Here is a 13,402-nt window from a genome sequence, read left to right on the forward strand (position 1 = left end):
AGGCACCAGCACAGAGAGCTGCTGGATCAGCCTTGGGCAGGGGCTGGAGGGGTCTGGCTGTGCCTTAAGAGGGAGCTTGCACAGTCAAGAGCCTCTGATGGCAAAGCTGAGGTTTGGCTGGGCCTGGAGGTCCCCTTCCACCAATGGCCTCACTTGGGATGTTCCCAGCCTCTGTGGGTTGAGGAGAATTCACAGAAATGGCCTCAGGGTCAAGGAATGAAGTGCAGAGCCAGCCAGGACTAGGGAGCCCAAGTTTCTGGTAGGGACTCTCAGCCATGGTTTCTATTTTGTCTGCAGAAGGGAGCTGAAGCAGTCAGCTAAAAAGCTTGAGGAGGAGGCAAAAGCCTTAGAGGAGGAAGAGAGGCGGAAGGATGAAGAGAGGCAGAAGAAGGAAAAGAAGGGTGTCTCTGTGGGACAGCAACCTCCAAAACCAGAGAAGGGGAAAGCCAAGACCCCAGAGAAGAAGGAAACCAAAATCCCAAAAAAGGAAACTAAATCCCCAGAGAGGAAGAAAACCAAAATCCCAAAGAGGGAAACCAAAATCCCAGAGGAGAAAGAAACCAAGGCCCCAGAGAAGAAGGAAACCAAAGCATCAGAGAGGAAGGAAACCAAAATCTCAGAGAAGGAAACCAAAATCTCAGAGAAGAAGGAAAGCAAAGCATCAGAAAGGAAGAAAGGCAAAGCATCAGAAAGGAAGGAAACCAATGCATCAGAGAGGAAGGAAGCCAAAATCTCAGAGAAGAAGGAAACCAAAATCCCAGAGAAGAAGGAAAGCAAAGCATCAGAGAGGAAGGAAAGCAAAATCCCAGAGAAGAAGGAAAGCAAAGCATCAGAGAAGAAGGAAAGCAAAGCATCAGAGAGGAAGGAAACCAAAATCCCAGAGAAGAAGGAAAGCAAAGCATCAGAGAAGAAGGACACCAAAGCCCCAGAGAGGAATGAAAGCAAAATCCCACAGAAGAAGGCAGTCAAAACCTCAGAGAAGAAGGAACCCAAAGCCCCAAAGAAGAGGGAACCCAAAGCCCCAAAGAAGGAGGAACCCAAAGCCTCAAAGAAGGGGGGAACTGAAATCCCAGAGGACCCAGCTGAGCTGGAGAACTCTTTATTCTTTATTCATGCAACTCATTTTACACAGTTTGAAAAACCTTGTCTGAAACTTTAGTTAGTTCAGAGATTTCTTATCAGTTATTCTATTATTGGTTAATAAAATAGATTTTACTTGTGCATCAGATCTCTCTATTGTATTGTTTACCTGTTCTCTTCACTGATTCTCATGGGACAAATCCCTTGTTGTTGCAGGTGCATTTGTTTTTCACCCTCAGAACAGATTGCTCACAAAGTCTCATTCTCACAATGGCTTCACATGGGAACTTGTAACTGCTTAGCTGCACTCAGGAAGTGATGACAGGCCAGCTATTAACATGGCAGAACAAGGCCTGATTTCATAGGGCCTTTCTTTTATCATTATTCTACCTATGACATCTCCCAGTTTTCGTTCATTTAAAAAAGGCTCCTATGTTCTGCTGTTGAAACAGCTCACTCTTGTGAGGGTATTATCTCATCAAGGTTATCACTGGTTATCTGTTAGATATGGGATAAGATAGATAAAAGACCAATTACAATCAACAAAACTTACCAAATTCTATCAAGTCATTGACACAGGGTTTTGCAGCATGAGAAAACAAAAGAATAATGTCCAATGTCTCTCAGGGAAATGGAAAGAAATGACCATTGTTTCCAATGAGTTGAGAAGTATGAGAAAGTCTATGAGCTGGAAATGTTGATCTTTGACATCACTGAATGTCCTCCTGGGTGCTGGAACAGGGAATAACTGGAGAAGGTTCGTAGGAGCTCTGTACCGTGAGGATGCCAGGAGGCTTTTGTTGGCAAATTGCCTCTGTCAGTGCCCAGACACAGCCATGTCTGGGCAGTCCTCCTCCTGTTCCTGCCCTGGCCACAAGGGCTGCAAGGAAACCTTTTAAGCAAAGGCTGCAAGGTGATGAGGTTATTTCTCTTTGCACTGGGCCTCATTTTTTCAGAGCTGATCAGTATCTGATGGAATGAACAGGTGACTGCTTTGAGCTGCTGCTGATGAAACACAGGCACATCTTCTCCTGAAGTTAATGAATCAATCAGGCTTCACTGTGGTACACTCAATTGGGATTTAGATGTGATGATCTTTTCTCCAAATTTCTCATGTACATATTGCATTATTCAAAATGATTAGTCGTCCAAATTTCTCATGTACATATTGCATTATTTGAACGTTCTTACGGCATTCATTCCTTTTCTTTATTGTTTTTTAAGAATGAGATGCATGTCTTTTGTTATGAGTATGAAGAAACATCATAGCAAAATAATACATGCAGTGGACAAGAAACTTAGAGCAATTAGGAATAATATGGATACAACAATCAGGAATATTTCAAATAGCAGACAAAGCTAACAACATAGGTGGAATTAGGTAAATAGCAATCTCCGCAATAATGTACCATCATCCCAGAGTCTGCAAACAGCTGACAAACCTCAATTCAGGGGGGACTTGGAGAATTATTTCCAGATAATAATTCCCAAGCTGCCTTTAAAAAGAGTTCAACTGTCATGTCTAGAGAGTCAAATTGCCAAGTCAAAACAACTCAAATCTAGCTTTGATGCAGAAAACATCTGGGTCTGTTGGCAATTCCCATCCAGGAAGAGCAAAGGCCTGGCCACCACCCAAGCTCTAAGTGGGAGAGAATTCCCTGAACGTCATTTAAAACAAGGCTCTTGAGAATAGCACTTAGGAGTAAAGGTCTAGGGGTGACAGACGAATGAACCATGCAAGAGCTGTCTCCTCCAAAATTCCCTCAGCACAGAGATGCTTTAAACCCAGCAGAATGTTGGAGTGGTTCTGTAATAATAATTGGGGCTGCATCTGATTAGAGTAGATGTCACAATGCCATCAGTTTAGAGGAGGCTTCCCACAAAGCTGAGATATCATTTCTTGGAACTCTGAAAAATACTTAAAAATGATGAGGCAGCACTGGGTCAAACCATAGAGCCAGAGTGCGGAGCCCAGCCAGAGGGGTAGTCTGGTCTGAGAGATACAGAAGCAGCTAGAGAACAAAAGGAGGCTCCTGAAATGACACATGTCTTGCAGATAATTACACCAAAAGATGGTAAAGCATATGAAAAGCTGGCTATAAAAACAGTAATACAAAGATTGATCTATTTATGACAGAATAAATGCATCAAAGGAAAACACTGAACAGCTCACTAGTAAAATTTATGATACCTCAGATTAAATAACACTCAAACCTGATAGAAATTTATTTGGACAGCGCTAGAGCTTAGCAAGAGGAACTTAAACTCAGCCCTAAAAGGATTTCAAATTAATGTCATTATCACCTTAGTAGAACAAAAAGCGCACTCGAGAGAACTCAAAGTTAATTACTATTAATACCAAACATAACTGGACCCATAAAAACTGGAATAGAACATTGTTCAAATTCAGTAATACTGAAACTTAACAGAAATTAAATCTACAAAATTTAACAAAAAAAACCTTTGCCTTATTTAATTTAACAGAATGTAACTGAGCATTACAATATTGGGCTTTAATTTAACAGAATTAAAATGAACATCCTTAAAAGTTACAGATAATGGCATGATGTAATTTTGTCCAAGGTTATTAACACAAAAAAACTACTTAAAGGTGAATAAGCCATAAGTGAAATAACAGCATGATGGTGCACTGGAGGGATTCAAGTTGTAACAAGCATGTTAGAATTATAAGTAAATCAGTTATGAGAAAAACCCACGGTAACTGCAAATTCCATGGAAACAGAAATTCAGTAAAACTTTTTGAAGTGCAGGGTTACTGGAAAATAAATATAATAACATGCAATTTAGCATATTGCTGAACAACCCAACAGCTTTTTGTGACTGTATCTGGCATCATTTTATATGGCACATTTGTTAGCATTCTTGTTAAAGAAATCAGACCATGTTAAAATTTGATAGGCAATAAGGCGTTGCATTTACCGCTTTTCAATATAGTTGATAGTTATCCATAGGGATAGTTACAGGCTTTGTTAATTGCTGATTTGTCTTTTTGGTGTGTGTTTTTGGTCCGGTCAGTTTCTGGCCAATTGTTTTTCAGTCATCTAAAGTAAAATTTGACACAGTACGTGGCCTTGGAGGACCCCAACAAGTCCAATTCTTGGGGTTCCTCTAGAGCATTGGGCAGCATTTTTGTCCACCTGTCCCAGGTATCTGCCAGGTTGGGTCTCTTACCTGTGGTGCGGAGGAGCTCTGAGTTACAGACGGGCCAATCATCTGCTACAAAGGTGTCACGGTTTGACGCCGGCGCAATGCCAGTGCCCCCATGAAAATACATTCTCCCTGGTGTCTGCTGTGAGATGTGACCAGGAATAGAGCAAAGCAGGCTCCAGCTGAGGAATAAAAGGGGGAAAAAAAACCAACTTTATTAACTTACAATATATAAAAGAAACACACAGAACTCAGGATGAAAACCCTCCAAACATTCCTCCTCCCCCCACCAAATTCCCAATACATCACAGTAAGACAAAACCTTGGACTCTCAATTCAGTTACCACCCCTCAGATCACCAACTCTCAGTCCATCACCACCCTTTAGATAATCAGTTCTCAGTTCATCAAGGAGAGGAGTCCCTCTTGTACCATAGGCTTCCCCTGGAAACACAGTTGAGACCTTTTGTGTTTCCATGTCACACGTGGCACTGCCTGGAGATCATTTGCCATCGTGACATCTTCCTTTCATGCCCAGTGCTCTCACCACTGCACATGGACCAGAGCTGCTTCTAGGGTTCCCCTTTTAAGGATGCTTTGCCCAGTTCCAAAAAAAGCACAGTCTCTCACTTTCGGGACACCTGTCCCTCCCAAATTCAGCCCCTGGGCCCGAGGGGTCTCAAGAACAGAGATCTTCTTCTTCCCTGAAGATGGAGAGCACCACCACCCTCCTCACCCGTTGTCTCTGTTCACGCACTCCTTCACATAACATCACTGCACTCTCTTGGCTCCAAGCCATTGCCTCCCCCTAGATGCAGTCTCTGTCTCACAGGAAAAAAATGGTTCTGTCCATGGCTATACAAGGAAAGTCCAGCCAAAGGCCATTCCATCACCTCCTCTCAACGAAGATTCTTCTCAACTCCTCTCATGGCCCATTTCCTCTTCTCTCATCTCTATCTCTCTTCTCATTCAACTCCAGGAGGATCAGTAAGGTTTCCATCATCCAAGAAAAGGGTTAAAAATCTCAGTCTCTGCCTGTCCAGAACTCCCATGGCTGCCCTGCCAGGCACCTTCTCACTGCACCCCCCTTCTCCTTTATGGCCGGCCGTGCTGCCTGCATGTGATACCGAATTTCAAGCTGGCACAAGCACAGGCACAGGCTCACTCTCTTTCTCTCTCTCTTTCTCTCTTTCTCTCTGGGGGCCTGGCTGCCTGATGACTCTCCAATGTTCCTCCACCCTTCCATCCTGCAGGGGCCTTCACCTCCCCTCTCTGTCCAAGGCCCGGCCTACCTCACGCGGCCGCATGGCTTCCCCTCCCCTGCCAGCCCGCAGCCGGGCAGGGCAGCTCTGACCTCTTTCACAGACAGAACCCAAGAGAGCTGCCCCTGGGAGTTCCCTGCTTTTAACCCCCTGTGTTCTCAGAGGCGTGTCCATGTCCTCAGTGGCCACACCAGGTGCCAATATTCAAATCTGAGCACCTATTGGTTTGACAACAGCATCCCAAAAAACTCGCGTCCTTTTCAAACCAGGACACTGGCGGAAAAATATTGCCATTTCTTGAAAGTACTCTAATGACCCAGATAATAAAGATTTGCTTGTGTATTATGAAACCAACAGGTAGTAACACCTGTGCCCCTTTCCAGGCAGACATCGAGGCAGTGCCACTTGTGCCCTGAGGTGCCCTGAGCTGGGATTGGATCTCTCCAAGAGCACCTGAGGGAGAGCAGAGCACCTTGCAAGCTGCAGGGCCCTGACAGCCCCACAGGGCTCCTGTCCCATCAACATCTGCTCTGCTCCAGTGTGAAACAGGGCCCAGCATGGTGCCAGGATCATCAGAGAGCTGAGGTGTGTGGTGGAATTCAATGGCCTCCCCATCCCGCAGCAGCCCTGTATTTCCCTCCTGCAGCCTTGGTCACCAGCCCAGCCACGGAGACTCTTTGGGCTCTGGAGTGTTGCTGCAGCCCCCAAGGGCAGCTGAGCTCTGCCTTTGGCACAGTCAGGCCTGGCCAGCGCAGGCCATGCTCAGCAATTGCTTGTGTGTGCCTGGCCTTGCTGTCAGCCCCGGCAGCGGCTGCGTGGCCCCTTTGTGGCCCTGTGCTGGCCCAGCCATGGTGGCCCAGCCCCTGTGCAGGCCCAGCCCAGGCCAGGAGCATTGCGGCTGGGAACGGCCCCTGTGCCGGGGTGCCCACAGCAGCCTTGGGGCTCTGTGCCCCATGGCCTCCCTGCTGGGCAGCCTCTGCCAGCTCCTGCAGAGCCCCTGGCACCTGTGGGGCTGCACAGACAGCCCTGCCCCGGGCTCTGCCGGCCTCTGGGCCAGCAGAGAGGCAGCCAGGGCTGGCCATGGCCGGGAACAGGCCCTGAGCCCTGCAGGAGGATGGAGCTGGGCCACAGCCAAACTCAGCCCAGGCCAAAGCTGGGCTCAGCAGCCAGGGCTGCCAAGGGCTGGGCACAGGGCCTGGCACTGACAAATGTCCTGGGCCCCCTCCCTGCTCTGTCCATGCCACCAAGGGCACAGAGCAGCCTCCTCTCTGGGCCACTTGCCTGTTTGCAATGCCTTGCACAGGCGCTGGCCCTGCCCCACAAGGCCTGGCCTGAGTCCTGCCCCTGCACGCTCAGCCAGGCTGAGATGGACACTGATGGTTTCTGGGCCAGGCTCTCGGAGCCCAGCCCAGCTCCCTGCAAGCTCTGCCAGCTGCCCTGAGCTCTGGGCAGCACCAAGGGCCTCTCTGAGCCCAGCCCAGCCCAGCCGGCTCTGGCCCCACAGCTCTGCTCAGCCCAGGCTGCTCTGGGCACTGGCCCCACGGCCTCAGCCCCTGCCAAGGGCACAGCAGCAGCTGCAGCTGCCACAGGACTCAGCCCCAGCCATGGGGGAAGGTGCTGGGCCAAGGCCAAAGGAGGCTCCCTGGCTGCCCCGCTCCCCTCGGCCTGAGGTGCTGAGAGCTCTGCAGCCCCTGCTGCCATCCCATCTGCCCAGGGCAGCACAAGAGCCCCGGCCTTGGGGCCCTCAAGAGCTGCTCCTGCTCCAGGCCCAGGGCCCATGCCAAAGCTGGGGCAGTATCCTGGTGTGAGAGGAAGTGAGTTTTTTGGGATGCTGTGTTCAAACCAATAGATGCTCAGATTTGAATATTGGCACCTGGTGTGGCCACTGAGGACATGGATATGCCTCTGAGAACACAGGGGGTTTTAAGCAGAGAACTCCCAGGAAAACTTACTCTTGTTTCCGGTCAGGGAAAGGTTCAGAGCTTCCCTGCCCAGCTGCTGCGGCTGGGCGGGGAGGGGGAAGGCATGCGGCCGGGTGAGGCAGGCCTGGGCCTGAGGGCCTAGGGCAGCCACCTGCCCCCCCTGCACCTACAGGAGAGAGAGAGAGAGAGCGCCAGCCTGTGCCTGTGCCACCTTGAAATGTGATAGCACAGTGACCGGCCAAGAAGGAGAGAAGGAGAAGGGTGGTGGGGCCGGGGGTGTGCAGTGAGAAGGTGCCTGGCAGGGCAGCGTGGGATTTCTGGACAGGCAGAGCCTGAGATTTTTACCCTTTTCTTGGATGATGGAAACCTTACAAATGCTGATCCTCCTCCTGAATGAGAAGAGAGATAGGGACGAATAGCAGGAAATGGGCAAGTGTGATGAAAGTCCATGCAAGTGAAAGATGTCCAAGAGAAGTTGAGAAGAATTCTAGGTGGCAGGAGATGATGGAGTTGCCTTTGGCTGGACTTTTCTTGTATAGCCATGGACAGAACTGTTTTATTTTCCTGTGACACAGAGACTGCATTTAGGGGGAGGCAATGGCTCGGAGCCAAGAGAGTTCAGTGTTGGTACCCCTCAGCCCCAGGGGGTGAAATTTGGGGGGGGGGGGCGGGGACAGGTGTCCTGAAAGTGAGAGACTGTGCTCTTTTTGGAACTGGACAAAGCACCCGTAAAAGGAAAACCCTAGAAGCAGCTCTGGTCCATGCGCAGTGGTGAGAGCACTGGACAAGGGAGGAAGATGTCACGATGGCAAATGATCTCTGGGCGGTGCCACGTATGACATGGAAACAAAAGAGGTTTCGGCTGTGTTTCCTGGGGAAGCCTGTGGCACAAGAAGGACTTCCCTCCTCTTGATGAATTGAGAATTGATTATCTGAAGGGTGGTGATGGACTGAGAGTTGGTGATCTGAGGGGTAATAAGTGAATTGACAATCCAAAGTTTTGTCTTACTGTGATGTATTGGGAATTTGGTGGGTGGAGGAGGAATGTTTGGAAGGTTTTCATCCTGAGTTCTGTGTGTGTTTCTTTTATATCTTGTAAGTTAATAAAGTTATTTTTCCTTCTATTCCTAAGCTGGAGCCTGCCTTGCTCTATTCCTGGTCACATCTCACAGCAGACACCAGGGAGAATGTATTTTCATGGGGGCACTGGCATTGCGCCAGCGTCAAACCGTGACAGGCAGCCACAAAGCTGTGCCCATTTCTATTCACTGCTGCTCTGATGGGGATGGATCCTCAGCCACTTGGGGGTTGCTGATGAATTTTATTACTCCAGAGGCCTCTACCTTCTGGAGCTCTTCAGTTCAGGAATTCAATGAAAAAGGCTCATAAACATTTGTTCAAAATGCATGAACAAGAAAAGCCCCTGGGAATAATCTAAGTTCTCAGTTCTTCTGTGGTTAATTAGACAAATTTCAGAAATGTACTCAAAGGGAATCTGCTATATTGAAAAAAAAATAAAGCAGAAAGAACTGTTTTGTCCGGTATACATCTCCTCTTTATATTTGGTATCAGCAATGTCTAATTGATATTGACCCCCAGCACCTTCTAATGCTGTGTGAACAGACATGAAAATCAAGACCATTTATGGCTGACAATCAATCAGCCTTTGTCCCCAGCCCCTCCCCACCATTTCCCCCATCCAACCCCTGTCACTCCTATGGATCAGGAATGGTGTGGCCAGCAGGGGCAGGGCAGTGATTCTTCTTCTGTGCTGGGCACTGGTTGGGCAGCACCTTGAGTACTGTGTCCAGTTCTGGGTCCCCCAATTTAGGAAGGACATGGAGGAGCTGGAGCGTGTCCAGAGAAGGGCAACAAGGCTGGGGAGGGGTGTGGAACACAAGTCCTGTGAGGAGCAGCTGAGGGAGCTGGAGTTGCTTATCCTGGAGAAGAGGAGGCTCAGGGGAGACCTCATCTCTCTCTACAACTCCCTGACAGGAAGGTGCAGCCAGGTGGGGGTCAGGCTCTTCTCCCAGGGAACAGGGACAAGACAAGAGGACACAGCCTTCAGCTGCACGAGGGGACATTTAGACAGGATATTGGGAAATATTCTCCACACAAAGGGTGATTGGGCATTGGAATGGGCTGCCCAGGGAGGTGGGTGAGTCACTGTCCCTGGAAGTGTTTAAGGAAAGACTGGATGTGGCACTGAGTGCCATGGTCTGGGTCAAAAGGGGGTGTTGGGTGCCAGGTTGGACTTGATGCTCTCCAAGGTCATTTCCAGCCTGGTTGATTCTCTGATGATTGTGACACTGAGGGGCCTGGTGGCACTAAGAGGACCATGGTGACACTGAGGGGCCTGGTGGCACTAAGAGGACCATGGTGACACTGTGTACAACATGGCAGCACAGAGCCAAGGGGCCATGGTGACACTGTGGGGCTGAATGGAAGCAAGGAGTCCATGGTGACAGTCTGGATCCTCCTGGAACCACAGAGGCCCCTGTGACCCTGCAGGGCCTTGTGGAACCAAGGGGCCATTGTGGCACTGCGGAACCAAGGAGACCCTTGGGAGAGCCTGGGGACAATGGAATCAAGGGGCCATTGCTCCATTGCAAGGACTCTGGGAACTGAGGGAACAATTGTGACACTGTGGTGCCCCAAGGAACCAAGGGTCCCTGGTGACACTGCAGGATCTTGTGTCACCAGGGCTCCATTGTGACACTGCAGCACCAAGGAATTCATTGTGGCACTCTGAGGCCTCATGGAACCAAGAGGCCACTATGACCCTGCAGGGCCCTGTTGAACCATGCAGAGCATTGTGACAGAGCAGGACCTGGTGTCACGATGGCCATTGTGACACTGCAGGGCCCCATGGAACCAAGGGGCCAGGGCTGCTCCTCAGGGACTCCTGGAATGAAGGAAACATGTTTGACACCATGGTGGCCCTTGGGACCAAGAGGCCATTGTGACACTGTGGAACTAAGGAGGGCATTGCTGCACTGCCAGACCTCATGGAAGCAAGGATCCACTGTGACACTGCAGGGCCCAAGGGCCCAAGGGCCCAAGGGACTTTGTGACACCAAGGGATCCCATGGAACCAAAGGGACATTGTGACACTGGGAGGCCTCATGAAATCATGGAGACCATTGGGACACTTTAGGGTATCATGAACTGTGGTAACACCAAGTTGCCTGGGAGTGTTGATCTGCTGGAGGGTAGGAGGGCTCTGCACAGGACCCTGGACAGGCTGGATCCAGGGCCCAAATCCAACAAGGTGAGGTTTAACAAGTCCCAGTGCCGGTCCTGCACTTTGGCCACAACAACCCCTGCAGCACTACAGGCTGAGGACAGAGTGGCTGGAGAGCAGCCAGGCAGAAAGGGACCAGCAGGGACTGATGGACAGCAGGCTGGACATGAGGAAGCAGTGTGCCCAGGTGGCCGAGAAGGCTGGGGGACATTCTTATGGTGCCAAGTCAGGAACTGCAATGGGGAGTGGGGCCAGAGAGGAAAGGGCAAACAGGGATGGGCTGTTTGCAGGGCAGGGAACAGGGGAGGGCAGCAGGAAGAAATCTGGACCAATGAAAAGTAAAGAAAACAAAGGTGGCACAAAGGAAATGCTCAGGGCAGTTTGGGGGTGGCTGCCAGGCAGCCCTGGCTCTGAGCAACAGCGTCTGCAGTGGCACAGGAAACTCCCAGCTGATGGGAACAAACTTTCTGGCTGAGTGCAGAGGCCAGGACAAAGCTGAGTGGTTTCCCTGGTGTCCCGCAGCCCTTGCTGGCCCCAGGGGCTGATGGCATTTGTGCTCCCTCAGGTTCATGTCCCCACAGCAACAGCATGGGGGTGCTGCCCCTGCTGTGTGCAATGCAAACAGGGGCTGCTGAGGCAGTGCTGCCGTGTCTGTGCCTGCAAGGATGGGGCACCTGTGTGAGCTGGGGGAGAGGCCAGGGCTGCAGAGGGGGGATGTTGTTGGCAGCTGCATGAGGACGCTCTGGGACGCTGCCCTGGGCTGTGCAGCGCACTGGGCATGGATCAGCCCCTGCTCTGCTGCTCCTTCCCGTCTGCCCCAGGGCCCTTGCAGAGCCCCAGCCATGCTGTTTGCCCCCAGCCTGCCCACGGCCAGCCTGGGGCTGCTGACGGGGGTTTCTGTGCTGAGCCTTGGCCTGGCCGTGTTCTTGAGAGAGCCTGGGCAAGGAGCCTGGAGCCCCCAGGGCCTGGCCTGAGGCGTCAGCGCTGCCCCAGCAGTGCCCATGGCCTGTCCCTGCTGCAGCCCCGGCACTGCCACCCCCAGGGCTGTGCCCGGCCCCGAGAGCACTCAGGCCCTGCAGCAACACCAGGGCCACCAGGGCAGCGGGGCAGGGCCACGGCAGCAGCACTGGCAACACCAAGTGCTGCTGCTGCTGCTGCTGGGCACAGCTGCTGGGCCAGCACTGATCTGCCCCAGCTCTGCACACAGACATTGCTGCTGCAGCTCCAGAGAAGGCAACACAAGGGCATCTCTGCAGAAAACTCTGCTGGGAGATCCTTTAGTTCCTTTAAAGCCACCGAGAGCGCAGCCCATCATTGCCACAGTCTGTGGCCACAGGCAACGTGAAGATAAACACAACAAAACTGCCACAAACCATGACATTTCTTTGGCGACAATATTAAGTAAAACGAAGCAAAAGAACATCCAAGATGAAACCAACAAGAAGACTCAAAGATGACTTTTATTACAGGTGATTTGCAGAAATTGGCCAGCAGTTTAATGTTTCTGAAAGCATCCAGTCATCAGTCTCCACACTGCAGCCTTGAGCTCCTTGTTCCTCAGGCTGTAGATGAGGGGGTTCAGGGCTGGAGGCACCACCGAGTACAGAACTGACAGGGCCAGATCCAGGGATGGCGAAGATATGGAGGGGGGCTTCAGGTGAGCAAACGCTGCAGTGCTGAGGAACAGGGAGACAACAGCCAGGTGAGGGAGGCAGGTGGAAAAGGCTTTGTGCCGTCCCTGCTCAGAGGGGATCCTCAGCACAGCCCTGAAGATCCGGACATAGGAGAAAACAATGAACATGAAACAACCAAGCGCTAAACAGCCACTAACAGCAACAAGCCCCAGTTCCCTGAGATGGGATTTTGAGCAGGAGAGCTTGAGGATCTGTGGGATTTCACAGAAGAACTGGCCCAGGGCATTGCCATGGCACAGGGGCAGGGAAAATGTATTGGCCGTGTGCATGAGAGCATTGAGAAAGGCACTGGCCCAGGCAGCTGCTGCCATGTGGGCACAAGCTCTGCTGCCCAGGAGGGTCCCATAGTGCAGGGGTTTGCAGATGGACACGTAGCGGTCATAGCACATCACAGTCAGGAGGAAATACTCTGATCCAAGGAAGAACAGAAAGAAAAAGACTTGGGAAGCACATCCAGTGTAGGAGATGTTGCTGGTGTCCCAGAGGGAATTGTGCATGGCTTTGGGGACAGTGGTGCAGATGGAGCCCAGGTCAGTGAGGGCCAGGTTGAGCAGGAAGAAGAACATGGGCGTGTGCAGGTGGTGGCCGCAGGCTACGGCGCTGATGATGAGGCCGTTGCCCAGGAGGGCAGCCAGGGAGATGCCCAGCAAGAGGCAGAAGTGCAGGAGCTGCAGCTGCCGCGTGTCTGCCAATGCCAGCAGCAGGAAGTGCCTGATGCAGCTGCTGTTGGACATTTGCTGGGGCTGCACATGGGCACCTGTTCATGGAGAAAGGACAGTGAAGACTTAGAGGAGACACCTGTAACGAAAGTCAAAGCCATTTCCCATTTACATCCTCTCTAACATACATGGACCTTCTTTTGTGTTTAAGAGTTCTGAGGTTTACATTTTAATCCTCCCCCATGTCTCTCCTGGTATTCTTGGATAGCAGAAACCCTCAGCAATTTTGCTGCCCTCCGGTAGAAGAGAGTGAATTCTCTGTGGCACGATGATGAGTGCAGAGTGAGGGCGATGGTCTGTCACTTCATTCTGTT

General features: G+C 51.1%; 1 protein-coding gene across 1 annotated transcript; it reads right to left on the minus strand.

Moving 5' to 3' along the window:
- Positions 1-12,170: 12,170 nt before the first annotated feature.
- On the minus strand, positions 12,171-13,103 carry LOC143692989 (olfactory receptor 14J1-like). The gene has a single exon (XM_077173072.1). The coding sequence runs from the start codon at positions 13,101-13,103 to the stop codon at positions 12,171-12,173; it is 933 nt and encodes a 310-aa protein (XP_077029187.1).
- Positions 13,104-13,402: the final 299 nt, after the last annotated feature.

This window comes from Agelaius phoeniceus, unplaced genomic scaffold (assembly GCF_051311805.1).
Source record: "Agelaius phoeniceus isolate bAgePho1 unplaced genomic scaffold, bAgePho1.hap1 Scaffold_110, whole genome shotgun sequence".
Classification (NCBI taxonomy): Eukaryota; Metazoa; Chordata; class Aves; order Passeriformes; family Icteridae; genus Agelaius; species Agelaius phoeniceus.

Bases quoted from the DNA above. Each gene is read 5' to 3' on its own strand.
- LOC143692989 (XM_077173072.1), bottom strand. From the start codon at position 13,103: ATGTCCAACAGCAGCTGCATCAGGCACTTCCTGCTGCTGGCATTGGCA.